Source organism: Anopheles nili, chromosome 3 (genome assembly GCF_943737925.1).
Source record: "Anopheles nili chromosome 3, idAnoNiliSN_F5_01, whole genome shotgun sequence".
NCBI lineage: Eukaryota > Metazoa > Arthropoda > Insecta > Diptera > Culicidae > Anopheles > Anopheles nili.
In genome coordinates, this window is record NC_071292.1 from 43,544,269 (window position 1) to 43,571,839 (window position 27,571).

Genomic DNA, 27,571 nt, shown 5'->3' on the forward strand with positions numbered 1-27,571 from the left:
TACATCGGTTTGAAAATAGAATAACATAACGAAGCAACATTTGCGGGTTGAAATTCGGGACCGTGGGCAAGAAAATGAAGGAAAATTTCTTTCGCCCGGCGAGGTTTTCCCGCAGGTAATGGAAACGAACAACTTTCCACGGCCGAACGGTAAAAGCGTAATATTGGTGTTTACTTTCCGCGTCGATGAGGTCAAATGTTTCTGATTGCTTTTGGGGCACAAGGAAAACGAGGAAACGCTTCGTCGTGCCCTTGCGCCCGGTGCTGCTTTAAAACTCAGCCGAGCAAAACGCCCGCCAGGTATTCGTTACTGCTAGCGATCAACCGTACCGCTGCCGTATTATAATTAGTCCACAAACGATTGTTACGGTAGGTTTATTATTCATCCCACCGAATTTGGGCTTGGCGACACGCTACCACGTCGTTGCCATTGGTTACGGGCGTCCTGTGGCGTGGAGTTCGTATCCGCTTCCTTGAAGTAGGCCGGGATACTGGAGCGCATTCGAGCGTGGCGGGAAAATTGGTGATCCACCGAGCTAGCTCGTTGGACACGACACGCCTTCCCAGATTTGGCGCAGTTCAATCGAATTATGGCATTTTATTAATCTAATCACTTAGCTAGCTTTAACTTTAGTAACCGCTGCGTAAGTTGTGGAGCATTGCTGGATTAAAGAACTTCAGTTTGCTGGCTAGAGCGTACATGGAAGAGAAGCGCGAGTTAATGTTCTAACCCATTGGCCATGAAAATCGACTTCATAAGCTGTACGAAAGGAAGCGTAAAACGATGATAACAAATCTTTACATACAATCAAGATAAACGCCCATACGGGGCTTTGCGAAACTGTCTACCGCAAGCGTTGTTTAATTGTCACGATTTCCAGCGAAGCAACGAATCGGAAGTGTTCTTGTCCTTTATCTTATGTACAAAGCGCGATTACCAAATATGGCCATCAATCGGTGCGCTCAGTTTAGATACTTTATCGTTATGTCCCATCTCGTGTACATAATGAACAATAATAAATGGACGGTGTGCAGCGTAGAACAGGCCAGCATTACATCCCCCAAACGATCCATGGACGTCCGGGCGTCCATATTCAATCCATCCTTGATTTCATTATTTAGAAGCAGGCCGGAAGGTATTAATTACTTACCCCGAGACATCCGCCTACTCGTGGGGCACGTACTTCGGCATCCTTCCATTTTCCCGAGATGGATTACTTTGGCTCCGTTTCATGGTCAATTGCGCAATGTTCGTTTCACCGTTCATCTATCGTACGGCTTTCTCCTTCGTTCGTTTGTCCATAATTCACGAGAACGATGCGCACCTCCCAGAATATCCGGTAGTGTTGTATTGTTCGGTTTGCTAAATCTTCACCAGAAAGAGCGAGATATTTTATGCAAGGGTACGTCGTGTTCTCAGTGACATAAGGCCCTCTCTTCCGTTTGACATTTGTCAACAGTTTAATTATTGCACTCTTCAAACATAATTGCCATTCGGATCGCGCGGGAATTGATTCGCGAAAACCAGCCCAGCAGAGGTACTTTAAAGAGGCAATGTTCCGGATAGCTACTGTACAGTGTACACCCTGTGGCCAGACCGGCGAAACCCAATCATGTCAGCCACCGGAAGCGCTGACTTTTTCCGTGTTCAATCAATCTGCCTGCGGGCGATTGGTCTTGCTCGAACCGATACGCGCCCCAGCCGGGCATTGTTCGCTGTCAGCTTTTTCACCGTGTGCGTCATGAAGGCAGGCACGGTGCTGTTCGCCATCAGGCACATCGACGAAATCATGCTGCTGTGCGATTGCCTGGGGCCCACGTTCACCGCCTACCTGGGCCTTGTGCGGCAGTACAACCTGCGGCGCCACCGGGACGAGCTTTGGGCCATCGTGGACGAGTTCACCGTGTTCAAGCGTTCGCTCAAGTCAAGCGAAATCGAGATCGTGGAAAGGTACAACCGCATCGACCGGTTCCTTGCGTGGGCCTACCTGATTGCCGCCATGTCGACGGGTGTGCTGTTCGTGGGAGCCGCCCTCGTGATGGTTTTCCTGTCCGAGAAAGCCAACTGGAAGTTGCCGTTGCTGATGGAGTACGTCTTCGCCGTCGCTGAGGGAAATTTCTCGTCTGCGGTACTCATTCGTTTCTCGTTCATCATCAGGTTCCCGTTCGACGTGAGCCACCCGGTTACGTTTGCGGTGTTCTTTGTCTGGTGCAGTGTTGCCATCTTCTGGGTCGTGCTGGACTGTGTGGCGTGTGATTCCTCGTTCGGGACGTTCTCGTCCTGTCTGGTGGCCCACTTTGTCATTATCCAGCGGCGCTTCGAGAAACTGCGCTTTGACGAGCCAGGAAACGTGCTGGGGACGCTCATCGAGTACCACAAATATATACTGACCGTGTCCGATCGGCTCATCCATGCGTTCGAGAACGTCATCCTGAACCAGCTGCTCATCTCATCGATCTTGCTGTGCATGCTCGGCTTTCAGTTGGTCATTTCGGCCGGTACAAGCATTATGGTGGTTTATGCTACGTACGGCACGGCTATCATCATACAGGTCACCTACTACTGCTACTACGGATCGCAGCTGTACCACGAGGTACGTCAAGGGGAGCCCATTTCTCGCAAAAATGGCTAATGCACTTATTTTTCCCACCGAAGAGCTCGCAGGTGCATGCGGCCGTGTTCCAAAGCAACTGGTATGATGCGGACGTGCGTACCCAGAAACTACTGATAAATTGTATGATGCGAGCGAGCAAACCCGTCAACGCCAAATCGGGATTCACCCAAGCGTCATTGCCTACGTTGAGATCGGTAATGCAATCTGGTACTCGTTGGGGGACGAGCTAAAGGGTTATACTTTTGTTGTTGTTCCAGATTTTAAACTCAGCCGGATCTTACGTGGCTCTGCTAATGTCGCTGATGGAGTAATGGACGATAGGTGGGATGTAGAATGCTTCGCTGAAACATGTTTCAGGAATAGCTTAATGCACAGTAATCGCTAAATTCGAGGATGCTTTCCATTCTTCAACCAATTTAAGCTTAAAACAGATCACATACGAAATGAAGATCTTCCTCGGAACGGTCTTGGGTCTTTTCGGGTCCGTATTTTAATCCTAAATCAATTGAACATTCTAAATTTAATGGATGCTCTTGAGTAGTGTGTTTTATTTATCTTGAACCAAAAGTACAAATGTTAGAAAAGAAAAAGTTTTTTTTTTCGTTAATTCCAGGATCGTCAGCCATTTCACTTGTTGTATCAGAATCCAAACAACGCCTTCACGCGAGAAGCAAGCTCTAGGTTCTTGCAATAACGGTGTTGGTGAAACGGACCTGCAGCTGGGTAGTCGCCATGTTGGTATTCGGACGAATAAAGTCGGGCAAGGATCGTACGGCGGTCGGCATTGGACGATCGAACGGATATCCCATCGGGCGACGATCCGGATACAGCTGATCGCGCAGTCCGCAGAACGAATGCGAATCGTTGCAGTTAACGTTCCTAGAAATGGAGAAGAAAAGTGATTAGCATTTCACCAACAAGCAGCCATCTGGCCTGAAATCATTGCGCATACTCGTCGAACTCCTGGTTGACGGTATCGTCGGCGTAGTTCGAGATCATGGCGAACAGATCGAACTGCATTCCCTCGGGAGAACCCTTCGGGATCAGCAGATGATGTGGCCAGCCGCAGTTGCAGAAACGGAACTGCTCCGTGCTTGGATCGTTGATGTTTGACAACGCAACTTGACGGAAGGTCCTCTCGTACGGAATGGTAACACTCGATTGCTCCGATCGACGCACGATGTTGTTCGCGCCAGGATTCACTGTAACGGAAGAATGTGGATGATTTACACCTGCTGTGCATCAAGAGAACTCCTGTGCGATCTTACAGTTCACGGTGAACTTGTCCAGCTCGACCATCAGCAGACGAAGCTCGTCCATAGTTAGTGGCACATTGCGCTCGTCCGTCTTGGGTGCGATGAAAATACGGCATGTTCCACGTCGTGCAGCTCCACTCGTGTTGTTCACCGTCAATCGGAAAGTGAACGGTGCGTGCTGGAGATGTGTGAAGGACGCGAACACATTTCCTTCCGGTCCGAAGTCAAGACCCGTAGCCAGATCAACCTGCGATCGTTGCCAGTACGTCAGCAGAACGTTGGCCGGCGCGTTGGCTCGATTCAACTGCACTGCCAGCGACTGGATCTGGACGCCATTGTAGTTCAGCTGGTTGGCATTGTACGGCTGCAGAGTGCGCTTGTAACGATGGAACATGTTGTCAACCTGCGCGTGCAGACGATAGAACGTTGGATCACGCATAGCCGTCTGGAACTCGCCAACCACACCGTATCCCTCGAGGAAGCGGTTCTCCGGATCGTGGCTGTACGCGATGATGTTGTGCAAGTTTCCGTGGTAGTTACCATAGTACTGGCTGTTCACGGAGAGAGCCGACGGTTCCATGATGTTACCCAGCACATCGATACCAGTACGCTCATCCAGAGGGATGCGGTTTCCTCCGGGCTACAAAAACAAAAGAAGGATATTGATCAAACTCAAGCTGGTTTAATGGAGATTTAACGATCACTCACTGCAACCACGTATCCTCCATCAATGCTCTCTGAGATGCGGGCCTCGAAGCGCTCCAGATCACTGATAGTGAAGTTAACGCCATCATCCACACGGTTGATGTCCTGTGTGTTTAACAAGCGCACAATTGTTATTAGGAGAGCTACACGATCATCAGATCCACCCGACACCTACCCTCAAGACGGTGTTCTGCGGACGTGGTGGGAAGGCACGGTTGTTCAAGCTTCGAATGATCTTCGGGAAGTATCCTTCCGTAAGAGGCACACGCAAGTTCGTGAGCGGATTTACTCTAGCCAAGCGGTTACAGAAGCGTTCCACGTTGTAGCGAGCGATCAGCTGCTGGTGCATGTAGTAGAACAGCTCACCACGACGATCCTTGTTGACGACGTTGTTAGGACCCTCTCCCGGGTACACCAGATGCCAATGCCAGTGGTGAAGGTTCACGCCGATGTCTTCACGGAAGTACGCCATCCGTTGTTCTTCCTCCCGATCAGACGCAGTGTAGTTCATCGGAATGTCGATGGTCATCTACGTGCAACCAGAACCGGCGGGTCAATGATCACTGAACAATGGGTTTTATATCCGCATCCGGGTTGTACTTACTCGGTTCTCCGCCTGTACGACGGCACCTTCCTCACGCAACTGCGGAAACACGGAAGGATCGACGAACGAGTCCGGGAACAGCTCCAGGAACGACGGAATGTTCAGATCCTTCGTATCCGGACGGTGTTGAATGGCGACGGACAGCGAGTACTGGAACAGAACCGGGTTGAGACGATCACGCGAATAGGCCGCTACACTCATCAGCGTGTCCACGTCCGGCTGGCTCATGAACAGGTTGATGAGATCACCCGCGATCTGTCGGTGTTTCGGGTTGAACAGCGAGAATCCTCCACGCCGTGGTACGGCTTCAGCAAAAGAGATGGCCGGTGTTGCCACGCTCCTGACGGGAATGCGCGTATCAGCGTCATTTCCGAAACGACTCTGCAGCGATGCTCCAATCGGTCGGTAACGCTCGGTCAGGAAGTTCTCTGGCAGATCGACCACGGTTTTACCATTGTCCTTTGGGTAGAACGTCGGCTCGGCCGGGCGCTGCAGCAGAGCGAGTAGCTTCCTGTTGTCGGCCATCTTTCTGGAGGTTGAATTTGGAAAAGAGATTCCCACTGCAAGACGATAGAGAGCACTTGAACCAGACGGATGGTTTTAGCGAACTGATAATTTAGGTACCAATCGGCGGCCCTTTATATACGAATTAGACTACATCCAAACCACACACTAGCCTAAAAAGGGGGGTGATTTGAGCAAGCATTTTCGGCTTTAACCGCAATCGCCAGTGCGGTTCAATGCTTTTGCTTGCCTGCAATGCTGAATGCTTTGATAAAATTAGTCTGATAAATGGTCGTTCGCTTAGTGATAACCTTTGTGGGGTGAGGGTGCTTAGTAATTTAAACCTTAACTTGGAAGATATAATGTTCACGAGTGCCGATGCTAACAGCACTTGCCTATATCCAGCATTCGAGTAGATTTTAGCGGATATAGGCGAGATTTATGTACTATACTTAGGCAAAAACCGTATCAAAAGTAGGAAATGTTTCAGAAATGTATGAATTACCTCATAGTTTGGTTTGATAATTGGAAACTAAATATGTACCATTGTCTTTTCTTCACTTCTTTGATTTACCTAATGATTTACTGCACAATGATATCTCAGTTTAGCAAATCCTGCGTACATTAATTGATGTGATTGATACAGTCGACGTTGCGTAAATGGACCTCAAGCAGGATCCTGAATACATAAAACAATTACTACTGCTTATGGTTATATTGCTTGTTGCATCTGAATATCGAAGTACGTATGTGTATATTAAAGTAATATAGTAAAAATCCCAAATTACCAAACGCCTTATGGCGCCTCGTTTCATGCCTAATAAGCAATCCAATCATTGACTCAATTGACAACAATAGAAGATGCAGCAATAGATCCATTTAGTTAAATAGATGTGATCAATTGAAAGTATATTAATGCACAAACCACATAACCGGTAAAGCAGCTTTCATTAAATAATTATTGAGTTTCATATCTCAACTCTAATCCTTACTTGTTTACTTAATTGTCACCTTTTAATTACTATTGCGGTTAAAACATAGTCACATTATCGTGTTTCATGAGAAATCGGTTGACAAAGATACCCTAAAAGGATTTAGCAAAATTACACGCTAGAGCATTTGGTGTCTTTCTAATAACTTGGCCAACCCACCGGAAGCTTTCACTCATTCACTCCTTCCACAACAGCGAGGCTGACTTATAAAAACCGTCATCACACTGGCTCTTCTATTGTCTTTGCACACACATGGAATTAAAAATACTTCTGATCAGTTTCCTCTCGAGCGCAGCTTAGATCGTTTCTTGGAATTTGTGCAAATTCTAACGCAAATCCTCTAAGATAAATAACTTTTAAAGTTTGAAAATTTAAAAGCAAAATTATTCAAATGATATTTTAGTTTTGAATCCACTCGGCTAGAATAAAAATGAAACAACGGTAGTTAATAGGACGTTAGAACAAAATATAAAACTATTATCATACGAGATAATTATCGCTCTAGAATTTCCTCTATTTCCACCTATTTGTTACATTCTATCTGATTTCTTTCGAAGCTTTTAAGTGCTTCTCTATTATGTCATCAACGCTCAGTTGTTGCAACATACTTGCGTATTTCTTTCGTCTACTGAATTTGCATTTTAATTCAAACACACAATTCAAATTGCTAAAACAGTGTTTATTGTTTGATTTCGTGTTTGAAATCATCGAACCATAAACTGGTCCTTGCCATACATTTTTTCTCTCACTTCTCTCACTGTGGACGATCAATTATCGAGTTCATAAATCTTATAGAAACCGTGGCAAGACGCATATTCCTATATGGTGCCACAAAGGCTCCAATGGACGTGACGCTGCTCGAGGCTTTTCTATCGAACGGGAATCCCATCGGACGCTTGCTGGGATAGACACGGTCTCTCAACCCACAGAACGAGTAAGAATCGTCACATCCAGTACTCCTAGCGGTTGGAAACGAAAAATACAACACAGGATGATTATTCCATCTTAGCAACGATCGCGATCGTCAGTCAGTCGTCGCGCGAACACCACCGAAACGTACTCGTCAAAGTTTATGTTGGCGTTATCATCTTCGAACCGGGAAACCATAGCCAACAGATCGTACTCGATGCCACTGGCGTTACCCTTCGGTAGCAGCATATGAGCGGGCCAACCGCAACCACAGAATCGCGATTGCGTGCTACCCTCATTCGCCTGCGATACGTTCCCAAAGGTTCGCTCATACGGGATCGTCACATTCGAGCTGGTCGATCGTCGCACGATGCTGTTCATTCCGGGGCGCACTGAAAATAGTCGTAAAAGACCGTTACAACCGTTACTACCTACCCAGCAGGCCAGTGTGTACAAATTTAAACTAATAGCATCCGAACAAAAAAAACTCACAGGATGTTTGGAAGCTATCCAACTCGATAGCCAACGTGCGACGCTCATCGAACGTTAGCGCACGTCCCAACTCATTTTGGCGTGGTATTAAGAAGATCCGGATCGTGTCCCTTCGAACACCCGGAGCGGTCGAGTTAATCCGTAACCGGTAGGAGAATGGAACGTGCTGCAGATGCACGAAGCTCACGAAGGCAGTTCCCGTAGGACCAAAGTCCAGTCCTGCACCCAGATCAACCTGCGAGCGCTCCAGGTATGTCACCAGGCTGTTCACGGCTGCATCCGTTCGATCTAGTCGCGTTTCAAATCCATCCAGCGTTACATTTCCGTTAGCAAGCTCGGCCATAGTGTACGGAGGCAACCGGGCCTTGTGCATCGCGAACAGGTTGTCGATGTGCTTATGCCACCGGTAGAACATGGGGTCACGCATGGTCGTTGCCAAACCACCCATGACTCCGAACGCTTCCAAGTACGTGCCACGTGGATCGTGAATGTAGGCAACCAGCACATGACCGGAGTTGTGCACGTCTCCATAGAAACTGCGGTTGATCGACAGTGCTGATCGTTCGAGGATGTTACCCAGCACATCAATACCGCGATTATTATCCAACGGCACACGTGCACCATCACTCTGTAAGCATTACAAACACCGACAGCATTACAAAAAAAACGAAGCTAGCCTTTCCGGTCACCTTTTCTTGCACTTACAGCGACGGCGAATCCAGCGTTGATTGCATCGACAACACGACTCATGAACATTTCGGTGTTGGTTATGGTGACGTTCAGACGATCGTCGCTGCGAAACACATCGCTGAGTGTCATGTAAGGATAGCGGGCAGAGTAGGTGCGATTGTTGGAGCTACGCAGCAGCTTCGGATAGTACGCTTCCCTCAACGGTTGGCGAAGATTCGAGAGTGGTTCCAGAGTTCCCAGTCCTTGCGCGTACCGATCTACTTGGTACCGGGCGATCAACTGCTGGTGCATGTAGTAGAACAGCTCCCCACGACGATCTTTCTGGACGACATTCTGAGGTCCAGACCCGGGATAGGCCAGATGCCAATGCCAATGGTGCAGGTTCACACCGATATCCTCGCGGAAGTACGCCATCCGTTGTTCGGGTTCTTCATCCGTAGCGGTATAGTTTTGCGGTATACCAATAGCCAGCTGTTAAAGCGACAAGAAGTAATTGAAAAACTAAATAGATTTGAAGGAAAAAAAAGCATCTCGCATACCCTGTTCTCATCCAAAACAATTGATCTTTCCTCCATCAATCTGGGCCTGACACCGGAGTCGATAAACTGGTCCGGGATGACGTGAAGAATCGACGGAACCGGAACATTCTTCGTGTCCTTACGGTGCAACAGAGCCACCGAGAGCGCATACTGGAACAGTGAGCTGTTCAGACGATCACGCGTGTACGCCGCTACATCCAGAAGCGTGTCAGCATCCGGTTGATTCATGAACAGTTCGATCAGCTTGCCCGCAGCTCGCCGGTGCTCTTGATTGATCAGCGAAAATGAGTCCCGGCGCTTGATCCACGAAGCAAACGATAGGTCGGGCACTTGCTGAAGATCCCGAATGGTGATCACCGTGGGTTGTACGCCCGTGTCGCTGCTGACTTGAGACGACGCGGTAGAGCCCGGTCCAAAGCGATCGGTCAGATTTTGCCCAATCGGACGGTAGCGAGAGGTACAGAAGCTTTCCGGCAGCCGGTAGTGGAGAGTTCCGTTGTTTTTTGACTTAAACAACGGCTCCAGTGGATGCTGCAGGAGACCATGGAACTTTTCGCCCAACGTTGCCATTCTGAGAAAGAGACTTTGTTGCCAAACACACAAACAACACAAGAGAATGATTTGCAGTGAATTAGCCGACAAATGTTCAAGATATATATACCAACCTATATCCTTATGCTTTATTCCCTGTGGTTGACATAATCGTGCAATTATGTGTAAAACATGCGTACAGCGCTGCAAAAGTTATCGCAAAATACGCACGCAAACCACAGCCAATTTTGGTAAGGTAATAATGACCCTTCAAAACGGGGGGTGTTTGACCTTGGTGACGTATGATAATGAGGTTCAAACATGAGGTTTGAACTGTCTAAAAATATATTTGAACTCTTTCATCGGTCAACGGTTTCGGTTTGGGTTTAAAGTTGCACTGAAAGATGTTTTTTTTAGTTCATGAAAAGCAGTTCCACCATGAATGAAATTCTATGCGACGTTTGGCATTTTTTGTTTTCGCTGTGTGAATTCCACATTGAAGTGAATATTTCGCACGTGCGTTTTATTCATATCGATTCTTTGTATGCATGTTTGGGAGATTATATAGGTGAAAATATATGCCGGCTAGCACCGCAACGGCAAATTACAATCATAACTGCTTTGCTGATGCTGAACCCAGCTGAATAATCCAAAATCAAATCCATTTAGCAACATTCCAGCGATGGCCATCAGGTGCATCTTCATCTCGGGCGTCGTCATCTCGTCACGAATTCATCAAGTTCTTGCAACCACCGAATTTATGAATCTAATGTTCACCTGGGTCGCAGTCATGTTAGAGTACTTATTGGTGAAATCAGTCAGCGTGCTCGATTGCAAGATCCGACGATCGAACGGGTATCCCATATGACGCCGATCTGGGTACAACTGGTCGCGTATGCCACAGAACGAGTGAGAGTCGTTGCAGTTGACGTTTCTAAAAGAACAATACACACGATCAATAGCACAACCTACGGTCAACATCACACCATCCGTTGGGCCGAATCATACTCATCAAACTCCTGGTTCACCGAATCGTCAGCGTAGTTCGAGATCATAGCGAACATGTCAAACTGCATTCCTTCAAGGGTTCCTTTCGGAATCAACAGATGGTGTGGCCATCCGCAGTTGCAGAAACGGAACTGCTCCGTTTGCGGTGTGTTAACGTTAGACAGTGACATTGAACGGAAGGTTCTCTCGTACGGAATGGTGACACTTGACTGCTCCGATCGGCGAACCAGATTGTTGACTCCGGGAGTCACTGTAAACAGAAAAGCCAGGTGTTAAGCAGATAGACTGATAGATAGGACGAGCAGCTACTCTGGCAACTCAGAACTTACGATTTACTACAAATTTATCGAGCTCCACCATCAGCAGACGTTGTTCGTCCATAGTTAGTGGCACATTGCGTTCGTCCGTCTTGGGTGCGATGAAAATGCGGCATGTTCCACGTTTTGGAGTTCCACTCGTATTGTTCACCGTCAATCGATAAGTGAACGGTGCATGCTGGAGATGCGTGAATGACGCGATCACATTTCCCTGCGGTCCAAAGTCGAGCCCCGTTCCTAGATCGATTTGCGATCGTTGCCAGTACGTCAGCAGAACGTTGGACGGTATGCCGGCTTGGTTCAGCTGTACACCGAACGACTGGATCTGAACTCCACTATATTCTAGCTGGTTGTTGTTGTACGGTTGCAGAGTGCGCTTGTAACGATGGATCATGTTGTCAACTTGCGCGTGCAGACGGTAAAATGCCGGATCACGCATAGCCGTCTGGAACTCGCCAATCACACCGTATCCCTCGAGGAAGCGATTCTCCGGATCGTGACTGAAGGCGATAAGGTTATGCATGTGCCCATGGTAATTCCCGTAGTACTGGCTGTTCACGGAAAGAGCCGACGGTTCCATCAGGTTGCCAAGGACATCAATGCCAGTTCGTTCGTCCAACGGGATACGATTTCCACCGGGCTACAAACGATACCCGAAACACGTCACTATTGCCTTTTACATTAGTCACACAACACTTACCGCTACTACGTAGCCACCATCGATGCTCTCCGCAATTCGGCTACCCCAACGTTCAATGTCGTTGATCGACAGAACGACGTCGTCTTCGATGCGATTCAAATCCTACGGTTCGAAAAAAAACTCACATCATGAAGGTGCAGCTTTTGGGAGGTGCATCCTGAGCTTCTTACCCTTAAAACCGTATTTTGCGGTCGAGAAGGAAAGGCCCGGTTCGTAAAACTTCGCACGATCTTTGGGAAGTACCCCTCAGGCAAGGCCTCCCGTAAGTTCGTTAATGGGCGCACTCTGGCCAGTTGGTTGCAGAACCGATCGACGTTGTAGCGAGCGATCAGCTGCTGGTGCATGTAGTAGAACAGCTCACCACGACGATCCTTGTTGACGACGTTGTTAGGACCCTCTCCCGGGTACACCAGATGCCAATGCCAGTGGTGAAGGTTCACACCGATGTCCTCGCGGAAGTACGCCATCCGTTGTTCTTCCTCCCGATCGGAAGCCGTAAAGTTCATCTGAATGTCCACCGTTATCTGGAGATGTTAAGACACATTCAAGAAACACTCCTCAGCAACTCTTATCGTTATTAGCTGGCTTACGCGATCTTTCTGAACGACAACGGCACCCTCCTCGCGCAACTTCGGGATCGTGGTAGGATCGACAAAATAGTCCGGGAATAGCTTCAGGAACGACGGAATGTTCAGGTTCTTCGTATCCGGACGATGCTGGAGAGCTACCATCATCGCGTACTGGAACAGAACCGGGTTCAACCGATCTCTGGCATACGATCCCGCACTCATCAACCTTTCACCGTCCGCCTGGCTCATGAAGAGGTTGATAAGATCACCCGCAATTTGGCGATGTTTCGGGATGAAAAGCGAGAATCCACCTCGACGTGGGATCGCTTCAGCAAAGGCAATATCTGGTGGAGGAAACTCCCGCACCGGAATGCGAGTATCTGCATCCGTTCCAAAGCGCGTCTGTAGCGACTCGCCGATGGGCTTGTAACGGTCCGTCAGGTAGCTCTCCGGTAGATCTACTACCGTTTTGCCGTCATCCTTCGGATAGAACGTTGGCTCCAAGGGACGCTGCAGCAAAGCCAATAGTTTCGTGTTGTCAGTCATTTTTGCCTACGGAACGCACAAGGTTTTTTGTCACTGATCGCTGTGGGTTATGAATGCTGGTACTCGGACACTGGGATAGTTTGTGATGGTTGCGAAAGTGTTCTGCGTTGCTTTTATACCCTGCTGCTTCGAGTTGCACGCGTGTGATTTAAATTTGCATCCAATCTGCAATCAAGCACATTTTTTCGTTGTGGTTTTTAACCACTGCATTGGTGATGATAAAGTGTGTGCATGGCTTTCGCTCTATTATTGCAACCATAACTGCAATGTGTTAAAAATGCAGTGGCATAAAAGATAACGGCCATTGTGGAGATAATTTTTTTTTTTTGGGCAATTGTATTATTTCCCACGATACATGGATTAAGCCAGATCTCATGGTGTTTGGTATAGAGTGCAATATACATTAAACATATTTAAATAAATTGACAAATAGGTATGCAGCAGTAACATAGTAAATGTCTTGTAATTTGATTTAAATTAAATGTGATTTAAAATTTTAAATGTTTCAATGTATGTTTTTAAGCATTTATCAAATCTTTTGATAACACTATGCTGGAATGTTATGTTGAAACACTATGCGGTTACACTATGTGTTGAACTATTTTTCATTCAACAGTATTGAATACTATCAATTTATAAAAAATTACAACCCAAAAAAACACATTCTGTCTGGAACCGTTGCTTGCTCATAAAAATGTTTCCAAAGCGATTGTTTGGTTCCGAGTAAAAGGCAACTGCAAGTGATATATTCGTGCGCATGCAGTGAAATTAAAACGAAACACGTTATGCTGTTCTATGCTTGCAATATTATATTAGCACTCTTCGCCAGAGTAGTTGTGGTGGTTATAGTTATGCTTGCGTGCGTTGTCCGTATGTTTGCTCCCATTGTTCACGATCGTGTCCGTGTCACGATCATGTCCTCGAAATGACGGTATTTGTGAACACCACATCCGCCACCGTCCGGCTCATGTTCGGGAATTTGTCGACGAAATCTCGCATCAAATGATCCTGTGGCATCATCGGACGATCGAACGGAAAGCCCATAGCACGCCGATCAGGATATAGCTGGTCGCGAAGACCACAGTACGAATGTGAATCGTTGCAATCAACCTTCCTGCTCGTAGGACAGTAGAATGTAAGTAACACTCGTGGTACAAACAGCTGCCCTAATTAAGCTTACTCGTCAAATGGTGCCTTAACCGCGTCCGCCTTGTAGTCCGACACCATGATAAACAAATCGAACGGTTGTCCTTCCGGGCGACCCTTGGGCAGCAGCATATGATCCGGCCAGCCACAGTTGCAGAACCGGAAGCTCTCCGATCCGGGCATGTTGGAGACGTCAACCCGTCGGAACGTCCTCTCGTACGGTATGGTCACGCTGGACTGATCCGATCGTCGAATGATCCGATTTTCGCCAGGGTGTACTACAACGAACAGAGATCATTCGAATCCCTCAAAAAAGGCTTTCATCGGTACGACTAAAAAGCTGCTAAAAAAACACTCACACTTCACGACGAACTTGTCCAGCTCGATCATGCACCGACGTTGTTGAGCCAACAGCAGCTGACCACCGTCGGCGTTGTAGATCGGTGCCAGAAAGATGCGTACGGTTCCCTTCTTCTCGTCGTGCGTTTCATTGTGCACCATTATCTGGTACGCGAATGGAGCGTGCTGGAGATGCGTGAACGTCGCCAACACGTTACCATGCGGGCCGAAATCTAGTCCCGTCCCCAAATCAACCTGAGTGCGCTGCCAAAACGTCAGCAGCCGATTTCTAGCCGCCTTTCCACTCGTGATCTGAACCGATGCATCAACGATGGAAACGCCCGGAAATGATAGCTCACTCTGCGTGTACGCTGGCAACCTCAGCTTGTGGAGATCGAAGACGTCATCGACGTGAGCGTGGAACCGGTAGAACGTTGGATCACGCATTGCCGTCGTTATGTCACCCATAACACCATGGCTTTCGAGGTGCAGATTGTCCGGATCGTGAATGTAGCCGATCATAATGTGGCCCAGCGAATGGTAGTTCCCGTAGTACGCAGCGTTGACTGAGACGACGGAGTTCTCCATAATGTTTCCCAGCGTATCGATGCCGGTTTTGGCGTCCAACGGCACACGGGTTCCATCCGTCTGCAAAAGTCGTACCAGACGGGCTGAACAAACGATCTCCGTAATCTCGAGCGGCTTTTCTACTTACCAAAATGGCGAAACCCGACTGGATTGCTTCCTTAATCTTGCCCAAAGAAGATTCCAGCTCCAAAATTGTGGCAACCGCATCATCCTCCGGACGATTGACGTGCTGCAGTGGAGGAAAGATAGCTCTCATTTAGTTACTAAAAATTCCATTACCATCCTCGTACGAGCATCGTACACTCAACACCATGTTTGCCATTCTTCCCGGGTACGTCCGGTTCAGCGCGCTGTTCAAGATCTTCGGGAAGTACGCCTCCGGAATTGGCTCGCGCAGGTTGTGTAACGGTGTTGCAGGTGGCAGCAAGTTACTGAACCGTTCCGCATTGTACCGGGCCACAATCTGACGGTGCATGTAGTAAAACAGCTCACCCCGACGATCCTTTCGAACGACTTCAACCGGTCCTTCCTGCGGGTACACCAAATGCCAGTGCCAGTGGTGAAGGTTCACGCCGATGTCCTCCCGGAAGTAGGCCAATCTTTGTTCCGGTTCGGCTTCGGAAGCAGAGAAGTTCTGTGGCATTTCGATGGCCACACGTTCGCGTTGCTCCACAACGAAACCTTCTTCGCGTAGCTTCGGAAAGAGCGCCGGATCGACGAAGCGTTTGGGGAACATCTCCAAAAACGAAGGCACCGGAATCGTGCTGGTATCCTTGCGATGTAGCAAAACCACACCGAGCGCGTACTGGAACATGGTTGGATTCAACCGATCTCGAGCGTACGACGCTACGGATAGCAACGTTTCCAGATCCGGTTGAGCCAACAGATCGCCCACCAACTGTCCTGCGACGTGCCGTTGGGCGGGATTGAATATGTTGAAGTCTCCGTGGCGTGGAACACGCTCTGCGTAGCCAAAATCGGGCAGGTCCACGAGCTTAACCGACACGTGATGCTTTGCCGTTGATCCGAGGTTAGTTTTAATGGAATCCGCGATGTCCTGGTAGCGCTCAGAAAGATACTCCCTGGGAAGATCCATGACGACTTCGCCGTTGTACTTCGGATAGAACAGAGGCTCCGATGGACGTGTCATGAGACAGAGGAATCCAGTTTCAATGTCAGACATCTTGCGAAAAAATTAGCCACGAAATAGTGATAGCAAAACTCAAAAAGGATTCACTGTTCTTAGCACCACAATCCACCGTATCCAGAACTAATATGAACTAACTTCTCAACGATCGGGGGTGCATATATATACGGTTGCACGATTTAGTGTAGTTTAGCGCGAGTTGCATTGATTAGATGCGATTAGCAACAGCGACATTGTAAAAGTTAGACAACCTATTTCTCGTAACAGCTAACCGCAAACACGCGCGTGCATTGATCTTTGAATGCACATTGCAGTGATAGATAAAATGATCGAGGGTGTTAACCTCGAGGGGACTGTGCCTACAATGTTACTCTGTTGTCAAGTCGTTTATATATATATATATATATATATTTTTTTTTGTATATATATATATATATATATATATATATATATATATATATATATATATATATATATATATATATATATATATATATATATATATATATATTGAAATGAAACAATTCAATATAATATGTTACAGTTGTGTCGCGATTTTATCACTATGCTATAAGATGAGTTCATAATGAGTAAGATTAACAGTCAAGTTATGTATACTAAATTTTGAATATAGTTTTGAATCAGTGATTTAGTAAATCAATCTTACACTGTACACCGTGTGATATACCTTTCTGTATAACTCATTTTAAGGAGGTCACAAACGGATTCAACGAAGTTAAATCATTGTTGTTTAACTCCTTCACAGCATTACGATTTTGAAAAAGGGTCAAAAAATTGTCACCCGTTTTTATTTGTGTTTTGGAAAAAATCGTGCTCTAAAATTCATAAAAAAAGTTTGTATTGCTTTTTGTTGAAATTTAATGCAAAAAAAATGATTCAGTGTTTCAAAACATAACTCAAAATCTTTTTGGTGGTTTTCAATATCAATGAATTCTTTTTTTTTAATTAATACATAATTTAAATTTCATCGTTGTTTTCTTTTGCCTAGGGCAAAGAATTATATGAATAGTTTTATAATAATATCTAGTTTCTTTCAGTAGCTTTTTACAGGATTTGCTTCAGTACAAACAACAAACTTTGAAGTGAAGTGAAGAAATATCAGCGCTAAAGGCAAAGGAGGAATAAAAGAATAAAAAAACTGCCCGAGCACTGCACGGGTAAAAGTGTGAAAGGGTTAAAGCTCTTTTTTCATCTCATTCATATTTTGCTCACACACATTACATTCCTAGCATGAACAAACTAACTTATTTCAAATTGCAATGAAAACTTTCAAAAAATTGTCATGTTACATGTTTTTAACGAAAATAATTTGATTTTTTGGCAAAAAGCTTGTAGTCACTGGTATTTATAGCATACGTTAAAAACGACTGTGTGATATGGAGGTAAACATTTTATTAGCATAAACTCCTGTTTTACATTTTGTTGTTAAAATGCAGTTAATTTTTATTAAGAAGCATTCAAGAGTAACATCATGTCAGAAACTGTGCTATAATTTAACTGACAATTTCAAAGCTTACAATCACTCTGCAGAGAAAAAAGAAACCTTATCTGAATACTCTGATTAATAGATTTCACCATGCTCAAGTCCGCGCTACAACAGTGTTCGTAAAGCGCACCGTTATCGTAGCTACGCGCATATTTTGATACGGCGCAACAAACTCCGCAAACGATCTAATGGAAGGAGACGCACGTCGATCGAACGGGAAGCCCATGTTCCGGGCATCCGGATAAGCGCGATCGCGTAATCCACAGAACGAGTGAGCATCATTGCAGTTTTTGGCCCTGAAAAACACGTAAAGGATGGGTTCATTATATCGCCGTGTGGTGATCACCAAAGCGCGTCATGCTACTTACTCTTCGAACGGAGGATCAACTTTGTCTTTGGAGTAATCCGAAAGCATCGCGAACAGATCGTACTCGACACCTTTTGCATCGCCCTTTGGAATGAGCATGTGGGAAGGCCAACCACAGCTGCAGAATCGGAACATTTCATCACCCGCGTTCGACTGCGACACGTTTCGGAAGGTTCGCTCGTACGGAATCGTTACGCTCGAATTCATCGATCGACGTATGATAGTATTGATACCGGGAGTTACTGGAAATGTGCAAGATGCATTCGAAAGATCAACGAAAATAAATCGTCCTGGGTGGACTCTTTTCTTCTAGATGGTTCTGCTAAGAAGAACATCCAGCTAGCTGTAGAGAACTTTCACGAAATACTCACAGTTCACCTTGAACCTATCCAATTCGATGGCCAAACGTCGTTGTTCCTCAAACGTCAGGAGCGTTCCTCGTTCGTTGCGTTTTGGTGACAAAAAGAATCGAACCGTAGCAGGTCGGGCCCCACCAGAGCAAGCAACCTGCAGCCGATAGTTAAAGGCAGCATGCTGGAGATGCGTGAACGTCGCGAACACGTTACCTTCCGGACCAAAGTCCAACCCAGTGCCAAGATCAACCTGCGAGCGTTGCCAGAACGTCAGCATCAAGTTCTTCACCGAACCCTGGCGATCGAGCTCCGTTTCGAGGTTTAACAGATTGACGCCCGGATTCGCAAGATCGGCCGCAGTGTACGGTGAAAATCGGAGCTTGTGCCGCTGGAAGATGTTGTCCACGTAAGTGTGCCAGCGATAAAAGATAGGATCACGCATTGCTGTCGTCACATCACCCATCGCACCGAAACTCTCCAGATAGTCTCCCTTGGGATCGTGGATGAACGAGATCAAAATATGCCCGTTGTTGTGCGTATCACCGTAGTACGGGCGGTTGATCGAGAGTACGGAACTCTCCACAATGTCTCCCAGCACGTCGATACCGCGGAAGTTGTCCAAAGGAATGCGTTGCCCGTTGGCCTACGGAAACGCGGATATTAGAATGCCTTCAAAATCGGCGTGCAGTTGCTCATCATCTTACCGAAACAGCTACACCAGCGTCAATTGCTTCTACTATGCGACTCAGCTGGCGCTCTGTGTCCGCAACGGACACCTGCAGCTTATCGTCCGGACGGTTGACGTCTTCCAGCGTCATATTGCTGTACCGGGCCGGGTACGTTCGATTGTTAGCGCTTCGAACGATCTTCGGATAGTAGGGTTCCGGAATGGGAGCGCGAAGATTATCGTACGGCACCACTTGACCCAACCCGTTCGCGTATCGTTCGACCTGATATCGGACTATCAACTGCTGGTGCATGTAGTAGAACAGCTCACCACGACGACTCTTCCGTACCACGCTCGTGGGTCCTTCTCCAGGATAGACCAGGTGCCAATGCCAGTGGTGAAGGTTCACACCGATGTCCTCGCGGAAGTACGCCAACCGTTGCTCAGCAATTTTCTCCGAGGCCGTGTAGTTCATTGGAATATCGACCGCCATCTACGGGGAGATACGGAGGACATTTTCAACAAATCACGCACCTGAATAAAAGCGATTCGTACCCGGTTTGGCTGCAACACGGCTCGACCCTCTTCCATGATCTTCGGAAAAATGGCCGGATCCACAAACTGATCCGGGAACAGGTGTAGAAAAGAAGGCACCGGCACATTTTCTGTATCACTCCGGTGCACCATAGCTGTTGCGATCGCGTACTGGAAAAGGGGACCGTTCAGACGATCCCTGGCGTAGGCAGCTACATCACCCAGAGTGTCCGCATCAGGTTGCGATAGAAACAGCTCGATCAAACGTCCCGCAATCCGTCGATGCTCTGGGATGAACAACGAAAAGCCACCCCTTCGAGGGATGGTCTCGGCAAACTTGATGTCAGGAGCGGAAATGTTCCGGATGGCAACTCGACTCGTAGCTGCCGCGGACGGAATTGCTGCGCTCGTGTTCGGCCGTTGAGCCGCTGCGGCACTAAATCGGTTGATCAAATTTTGCCCAATTGGCCGATAGCGATCGGTGAAGAACTCCTCCGGCAGGTCGTAGAAGAGCTTTCCATCGTTTTTGGGCAGAAACAGCGGTTCGTACGGATGCTGTAGTAGGCCGTGGAATTTTTGCCTGACAGAAGCCATCGCTTAAGGTTTGAAACGCACGAAACTGGTGAAAAAATCTTTCTAGCAAGCCAGTGATCTGGAAACTGTTGCGACGACGGTTGACAGCCGTTTTATATATCCCTTGCCAAAAACTAAGCGTGAATTTGGGACATTCTGTAGGTGACCACAAACACAAGATAAGATTTAGTTGTTTTAGCTAACTCCAACCACACATCCTGAATTGAAGCATATTGCTTAAAAAACAATCTTTCATAATCCGTCATTGCTCCAGTGTCTGTTTCAATAAATCGCAAACAAATTCGTTCACGTTGTGGAATGAAAACATTGGCTTTAACAATGTACATGAACTTCAAAGCAATATATGCAGCTGAAGCTAAGAATAAAATTACATTAATTTTGAGTATTTTATTCTTGATGGCTCGTCTAAAACTTAACAGTGAATTATTCCACCGCATTGTCGACCTTGAGATGTGCATAGGCAGTTGTGCTAGATATCTTAAACTTTCTGCGATAAGCAAACTATTATCGTCGGTAGAATTCAACGCACATGGGAACGAGCAAACTTGTGGTTTAGCGAAAACCGAGAATTAGTTATGAACTGTTTTTTCTTTAAAAAAATATGGTTACGATAATAAAAAAAACAGTGCAATATCATTATGATGTACGTTTGTGATGTGAACAATGTGATCAATTATCTTCAAACAGTTTATGTATTACTTACTGGCATTATTTTCTGCAGTCTCAATGTAATTCCATACTTATTATTTACTTTCAACATCTTACACCTTGCGTTGAATGTATGAATTCGACGCAATATAATTCAAAACATGTGAAAGTATCATGTAAAAAAAATATGCTCACTGATATTTCTCACTCGCTATACATCAATTCCTGTATTGACAAATTCTTCCATTTTTCTATGCAGCTCCTTACTCTTTCCTTTTTTTGCAAAAATATTACTTATACTTATCCTTAAATTGTTTTTATTCAACTATATTTACTACAGTACGAATATTGGTTCCATCCAATACTTTTTTCTCTCATCTCTCTTTCTAGCTCTCTTGCTTGTTCAATAATATCCCCACTCTTTGCTGTACTTTTCTCGTTTAGAAAATAATATAAATTAACTCATATTGTTAGCTTTGACAAAACAATCTCATGTAATAGTTATATTAGCAGAAGGTTATACTTTGCTGCATTATACTAATTTAAAAATAAAAAAACACATTTCAATTGTGTATTTAGCTCATCGTTTTTTATTTACATAATATAATTAATCGAAAATCCACTACGAACATTCATTGCAGAAAGATTGATATGTATCCACTTTAAGTACAATGCATATGTGTACTTAATAAAAATATGTGACCATACGCAATTTAAACTAAGCCACTTATGAGTTGTTTTTAGATCGTATATTTTTTTATAGAGAAGATTGAGCGCAAACCTTCGTTTTAGAAGAGTGATTGTTTAATCACTTCCAAAATCTAATTGAATTTTCCGAAACTAACGTTTTCCAAGAGATAAATATCGTGTTTTCATTTGAAATGCCATACAATTATGGTACCGTGTAGCAACATGTTTTTTCTCAATATATAATAACAATTGTTTCCTGTTTAAAAACTTAATAAATTTATTTTTTTAACTGAAAATGATTAACAGAAGTAAGAGGTCTAAAATCAATATTGGAATATTGGTTATTGGATTTAAGAAATTGGAAACAAAAATCAACACCATCGCAACGTGCTTCAGGAACGCGCAATGACCGTGTTCGAAAAGCGAACTTTCACAGGAGTCACACGCATGTTGATGTAAGGCTTGGTAAAGTCTTGCAAACTTCCAACCGACCCAGGCGTGAACCGATCGAACGGATATCCCATGCTACGAGCGTCTGGATAGCGCCGATCTCGCAAACCACAGAACGAATGCGCGTCGTTGCAATTCACGTTTCTGAAAAGGAGCAGCCACATAAATCATCATGAGCATTTGTCTGTACTTCCTGCAAAGCTTACTCATCGAAATCTTCCACGCGATCCTGAGTGTAATCGGAAACCATGATGAAAAAGTCGTACTCCAGCCCATCGGGAGAGCCCTTTGGAAGCAGCATGTGATTGGGCCAGCCGCAATTGCAGAACTGGAAGGCTGCGTTACCCGTCAGCGAAGACGCGGCCACGTTTCTAAACGTCCGCTCGTACGGAATAGTAACGCTCGATTGCTCCGATCGGCGTACGATCGTGTTGGCACCTGCGTTAACTGTAACGAAACAATCCGAATGTCAGTGTCCTCGGAGAGGTGTTCCAGTTGGAGATGTTCCAGGTACTTACGCATTACGGTGAACTTATCCAGCTCCACCATCAAACGGCGCTGATCGCGGAATGGCAGCGTTTGGCCTCGCTCATTTGTCTTGGGACCGAAGAAAATACGCACCGTTCCACGTCGAGTGGCACCAGCGCGATTGTTCACGCGAATGCGATACGTGAACGGTGCGTGCTGGATGTGCGTGAACGTCGCAAAAAGGTTGCCGTCCGGTGCGAAGTCCAGTCCCGTGCCCAAATTCACCTGCGATCTCTGCCAGAACGTCAGCAGGATGTTTATAGGGGCGTTGGCTTTGTTGAGCTGGATCTCAAAGTTGTCCACCGCCACATCGTTGAACGCGAGCTGCACGGAAAGGAGCAAGAATCCATGAAAAAAGTTGGGTTAAACCTATCCGTTGAGGTCTGTTGATACAACTCACCTCTTGCCCAGTGTACGCAGGACGACGCTGCTTATGGCGCACGAAAATGTCGTCAATGTGCTGATGCCAGCGGTAGAACACCGGATCACGCATAGCCGTCGTATTGTCCCCGACCACACCGAATCCCTCCAGGAACGAGTTTTCCGGATCGTGTATGTAGCCCAGAATGTTGTGTCCGTTGTTATGCAGATCACCGTAGTGCTGCAGGTTCACCGACAACGTGCTTGCCTCCACAATGTTTCCCAGCAAATCGATTCCACTGTCGTTGTCTAGCGAAACGCGCTGATCGTTGCTCTGTAACGGATCGGAAAGAAGTGTTTCTAAAAAGAACCAGAATCATTTGGCACCACCCTCCAAGCCTACCGATAGCGCGAACCCATTATCAATCGCTTCTAGTATCCTGGACGTCCACAGCTCCATGTCAGCTATCGACACGATGACGCCATCTTCGACTCGTTTCAGATCCTGTCAAGAGTGTAAGATAAACAAACGACATGACAAGTGATCGAGAGACTGTAAACAAACCGCTAGTGTCAAGACCTACACTCAACGATTCGTTAGGATGCCGGGCGGGATACGATCGTCCGTCGGAACTGCGCGTAATTTTGGGGAAGTATCCCTCCGGAATGGCCTCGCGAAGGTTTCTAAACGGCACTACATGTGCTAAACCATTTGCGTAACGCTCGGTGTTGTAACGAGCCATCGTCTGCTGGTGCATGTAGTAGAACAGTTCTCCACGCCGATCCTTGCGAACGATCCGATCCGGTCCCCTGGCCGGATACACCAAGTGCCAGTGCCAGTGGTGTAGATTCACGCCAATGTCCTCCCTCCAGTAGGCAAGCCGTTGCTCGTCCACACGCTCCGACGCGGTGAAGTTCATCGGAATCTCGATCGCTCGTCGATCGGCCTGTTCCACCAGAGTGCCCTCCTCACGTAGCTGCGGAAAGACAGCTGGATCGATGTACCGATCGGGAAACAACTCCAGGAAGCTTGGTATCTCGACGTCTCGCGTATCACTACGGTGCATCAACGCCACGGCCAGAGCGTACTGGAACAATGGCGCATTAATGCGATCGCGCGTGTACACAGCCATGGCACTGAGCGCGTCCGGATTCGGTTGGCTTAGGAACAGCTCGATCAGCTGACTCGCCACCCGCTGGTGGGCTGGCTGGAACACCGAAAATCCACCCCGACGAGCGATGGAGTCCGCGTATGCCAGATCCGGCGCCGTAATATTCGGCAACGGAATACGCGTCTGTGCGTTGGTTCCATAGCGATTCTGAAGTGCAGCCCCAAACGGACGATAGTGATCAGTTAGATAGCTATCCGGAACGTCGTAGTACAGCTGGCCGTTGTTTTTCGGCACGAACGTGGGCTCGTACGGTCGTTGCAGAAGCCCACGGAACCGGGTGTTGATATCCGTCATTACGCTGCTTTCAATTTCCTGCACTCTCTTCCTTACACACACACAGGATCACCAGCACGATGCACAAGGTTTCGGACTGTGAAATGTGACCCAACAGCTAGCCACTTATAAGCAAATGCCAGTCCCAGTCGTCGTTTACTGCAAGCCACTGGCCGTTCAATGCTCTTGGTCACTTGGCCTGTTGCAACGATAACGATATACCGCAAGAAAGCGCTGATAGCAAACACGCAGCTTTGTTTTTCTTCGTGGTTATGATTAGCGAAACTGTCCCACGCCAATTGCACGAAATGCAGTGCTTCAAACCATAGTCGATAATTTTTGGCCAAGAAAACAGCACCACTGCGAGTGAGGTCTTCTGTGTAGATCATAAGTAGGTCGCTATTGCGTAGGTTTCATTTATTGAAAATATTCCTTCATGGGAGAACAAGAACACATTCCACTTGTATTATATTGCTGTTAAAATGCGTCTAATATCCCTCAACAATCGCATAAAAAGAGACTCTCTTATTAGTGCTGTCCTCATGTGCGTGCAATAACGCTGTTGATGTACCGAATGGAAACGGGTGTAACCGCCATGTTCCTGTACGGTCGAGCAAAGTCCTGCAGGCTGTTCACGGAGCTTGCAGTGAAACGATCAAACGGATAGCCCATACTCCGGGCGTCGGGATAACGCCGTTCACGCAAACCACAAAACATGTGTGCATCGTTGCATGTGTCGTTCCTAGAACAGAGAAATCGGTCAACAACATACAGCTGCGGTTACGGAATGCAATGCTTACTCGTTGAAATCCTCCACGCGATCCTGCGTGTAGTCGGAAATGATAACGAAAAAGTCATACTGCAAACCGTTTGGCCCTCCTTTGGGCAGCAGCATATGCGAAGGCCATCCGCAGTTGCAAAACTGAAACACCTCAGCACCGGGTTGACTCGATTCTGCGATGTTGCGGAACGTCCGCTCGTACGGAATGGTCAGATTCGATTGATCCGATCGGCGTACGATCGAGTTTTCTCCCGGGCGCACTACGAAAGATAGATCACGCAGAAATGGTTACAATGCTGGTGAACTAGTATACGAAGCGCGACCTACAATCAACCGTAAACTTATCCAGTTCCACCATGTGGCGCCGTTGCAGGCTAAATGGTAGCTTCTGAGAGCTACCGTCCACCTTTGGTCCAAGGAACAAACGCACCGTACCGCGTCGAGTGCCACTAGCGCGGTTAGTCGCCTGGATCCGGTAACTAAACGGCGCGTGCTGGATGTGCGTGAATGTCACGAACAGGTTACCCTCGGGGACGAAATCCATCCCCGTGCCGAGATCAAACTGCGATCGCTGCCAAAAAGTAAGCAGTTCATTTAGGGGTGCGCTCGTCTTGTTCAACTGCACGTTGAAAGCGTCCACTGTGACATCTCGAAAGGCGAGCTAAAAAGGAGCAATAAATCACATGAAAACCCTTTCCGATGAAGGCATTCTTCTGCGCAAGGACATGCTTACGTCGTCGCTAGTGTACGCCGGAAGCTTTTGCTTGTGCCGCACGAAGATATCGTCGATGTGCTGATGCCAACGGTAGAAAAGAGGATCGCGCATGGTCGTAGTCAGATCACCCATCACGCCCACTCCCTCGAGGTAGGAGTTATCGGGATCGTGGATGTAACCCAGCATAACGTGACCATTCTGGTGGTAATCGCCGTAGAAATCGAAGTTTATGGAAAGCGTACTCGCCTCCAGTATATCGCCCAGCAGATCTATTCCCTTGTTGTTGTTGAGCGGCACACGATCACCGTTGGTCTGTAGGTAAGCAAACTGCTTAATCAGCACTCTTATCAATCGCAAACTAACTATTTTTTTAGCCTTACCGCCTGTGCAACACCACCATCGATCGCATCAAAAATCCGCTTGATCCAAACATCCATGTCCGTTAGTTTAACCGTCGATCCATCCTCAACTCGGTTTACATCCTGTTGGAGAGGATGTTTTTTTTGCTAAGTCTGAAATTGGAACATTACTGCAACAAACGTTTACTTACATTCATCAGCTGGTTGGGGTATCGACAGGAATACGCCCTGCCATCGGAACTCCGTACGATCTTTGGAAAGTACGCTTCCGGAATCGGTTCTCTCAGCTGACTAAACGATCGCGTACGTGGCAACCCATTCGCAAACCGTTCGATATTGTACCGTGCGATCGTCTGCTGATGCATGTGATAAAACAATTCACCCCGGCGATCCTTTCGAACGACTCGATCCGGTCCCGTCGACGGATACACCAGATGCCAGTGCCAGTGATGCAGACTCAACCCGATGTCCTCTCTCCAGTACGCGACCTTTTGTTCATCAATACGATCGGATGCCGTGTAGTTTGTTGGCAGATCGATCGCTCGCCTGTTTCCACGCTCCAGCAGATTGCCCTCTTCACGCAGCTGCGGAATTACGGCCGGATCGACGAAACGATCAGGGAACAGTTCCAAAAAGCTCGGAATGTTCACGTCTCGTGTGTCCTCCCGGTGGATCAATGCGACCGCAAGGGCGTACTGGTACATCGGTGCATTAACGCGATCGCGCACATAGGCCGCCATCGCACCCAGCGCGGTTGGGTCCGGTTGATCGAGAAACAACTGTATCAGCTTACCTGCGGCCCTCCGATGGCCAGAGTTAAAGATAGAGAACGCTCCTCGACGTTTGACCATATCCGCGAACCCAAGATCCGGTGGCGTAATGTTCGGGAAGGGAACGCGCACCTCGGCGTTCGTGGAAAAGCGAGTCTGTATCGTGGCACCGAATGGACGGTACTGATCGGTGAGGTACGCATCCGGCAGATCGTAGTACAACCTTCCGTTCACCTTCGGTACGAACGTGGGTTCGTACGGTTTTTGCATTAACCCACGAAACAGCGTGTTGTTGTCAGTCATCGTCGGTGCAAGATGCAACGGAACAAGATTCAAAACAAACACTGCCCTACTTTTGAGCTATACTGACCTACTGCACCACTGGAGCGACTTATATATGAGGCAAGAATGCATCCGCGCGTGCCTTCAAGCAATGATGTTGCGGTTGGAATTTATCCAAACAATCTGCGGTCAGCATTAGATCACCGCAAACATGTCCCTACGCTAGAAGGCTGTGCTATTCCTTTCCGGCATTAGATATTGAACAAGCGTAGCTCTAAGCGATACTATCTGTGCTGGCGAAGGAAAGAAACTTATCAGTGTTTTT

General features: G+C 47.0%; 4 protein-coding genes across 4 annotated transcripts; all 4 read right to left on the bottom strand.

Moving 5' to 3' along the window:
* Positions 1-381: 381 nt before the first annotated feature.
* On the bottom strand, positions 382-9,875 carry LOC128724388 (phenoloxidase 8-like). The gene is made up of 12 exons (XM_053818113.1): positions 9,306-9,875; positions 8,782-9,237; positions 8,077-8,704; positions 7,736-7,976; positions 7,434-7,634; positions 5,180-5,708; positions 4,751-5,104; positions 4,579-4,680; positions 3,883-4,510; positions 3,567-3,816; positions 3,398-3,493; positions 382-490 (listed from the first exon to the last, which is right to left on the bottom strand). The coding sequence occupies exons 1-12, from the start codon at positions 9,873-9,875 to the stop codon at positions 382-384; spliced, it is 4,164 nt and encodes a 1,387-aa protein (XP_053674088.1).
* Positions 9,876-10,361: 486 nt separating this feature from the next.
* Positions 10,362-12,976, bottom strand: LOC128724389 (phenoloxidase 8-like). Its single transcript, XM_053818114.1, has 6 exons — positions 12,452-12,976; positions 12,032-12,385; positions 11,862-11,963; positions 11,174-11,801; positions 10,854-11,094; positions 10,362-10,770 (listed from the first exon to the last, which is right to left on the bottom strand). The coding sequence occupies exons 1-6, from the start codon at positions 12,974-12,976 to the stop codon at positions 10,572-10,574; spliced, it is 2,049 nt and encodes a 682-aa protein (XP_053674089.1). The 3' UTR covers positions 10,362-10,571.
* Positions 12,977-13,888: 912 nt separating this feature from the next.
* On the bottom strand, positions 13,889-27,267 carry LOC128724390 (uncharacterized). Its single transcript, XM_053818115.1, has 22 exons — positions 26,386-27,267; positions 26,216-26,317; positions 25,854-26,147; positions 25,448-25,781; positions 25,140-25,380; positions 24,892-25,081; positions 23,479-24,213; positions 23,298-23,399; positions 22,935-23,228; positions 22,525-22,858; positions 22,213-22,453; positions 22,002-22,150; positions 19,646-20,220; positions 19,128-19,583; positions 18,442-19,066; positions 18,072-18,312; positions 17,810-17,999; positions 15,351-16,232; positions 15,177-15,278; positions 14,482-15,109; positions 14,157-14,400; positions 13,889-14,090 (listed from the first exon to the last, which is right to left on the bottom strand). The coding sequence occupies exons 1-22, from the start codon at positions 27,265-27,267 to the stop codon at positions 13,889-13,891; spliced, it is 8,043 nt and encodes a 2,680-aa protein (XP_053674090.1).
* LOC128723295 (phenoloxidase 8-like) lies at positions 21,949-24,360 on the bottom strand. Its single transcript, XM_053817020.1, has 6 exons — positions 23,479-24,360; positions 23,298-23,399; positions 22,935-23,228; positions 22,525-22,858; positions 22,213-22,453; positions 21,949-22,150 (listed from the first exon to the last, which is right to left on the bottom strand). The coding sequence occupies exons 1-6, from the start codon at positions 24,358-24,360 to the stop codon at positions 21,949-21,951; spliced, it is 2,055 nt and encodes a 684-aa protein (XP_053672995.1).
* Positions 27,268-27,571: the final 304 nt, after the last annotated feature.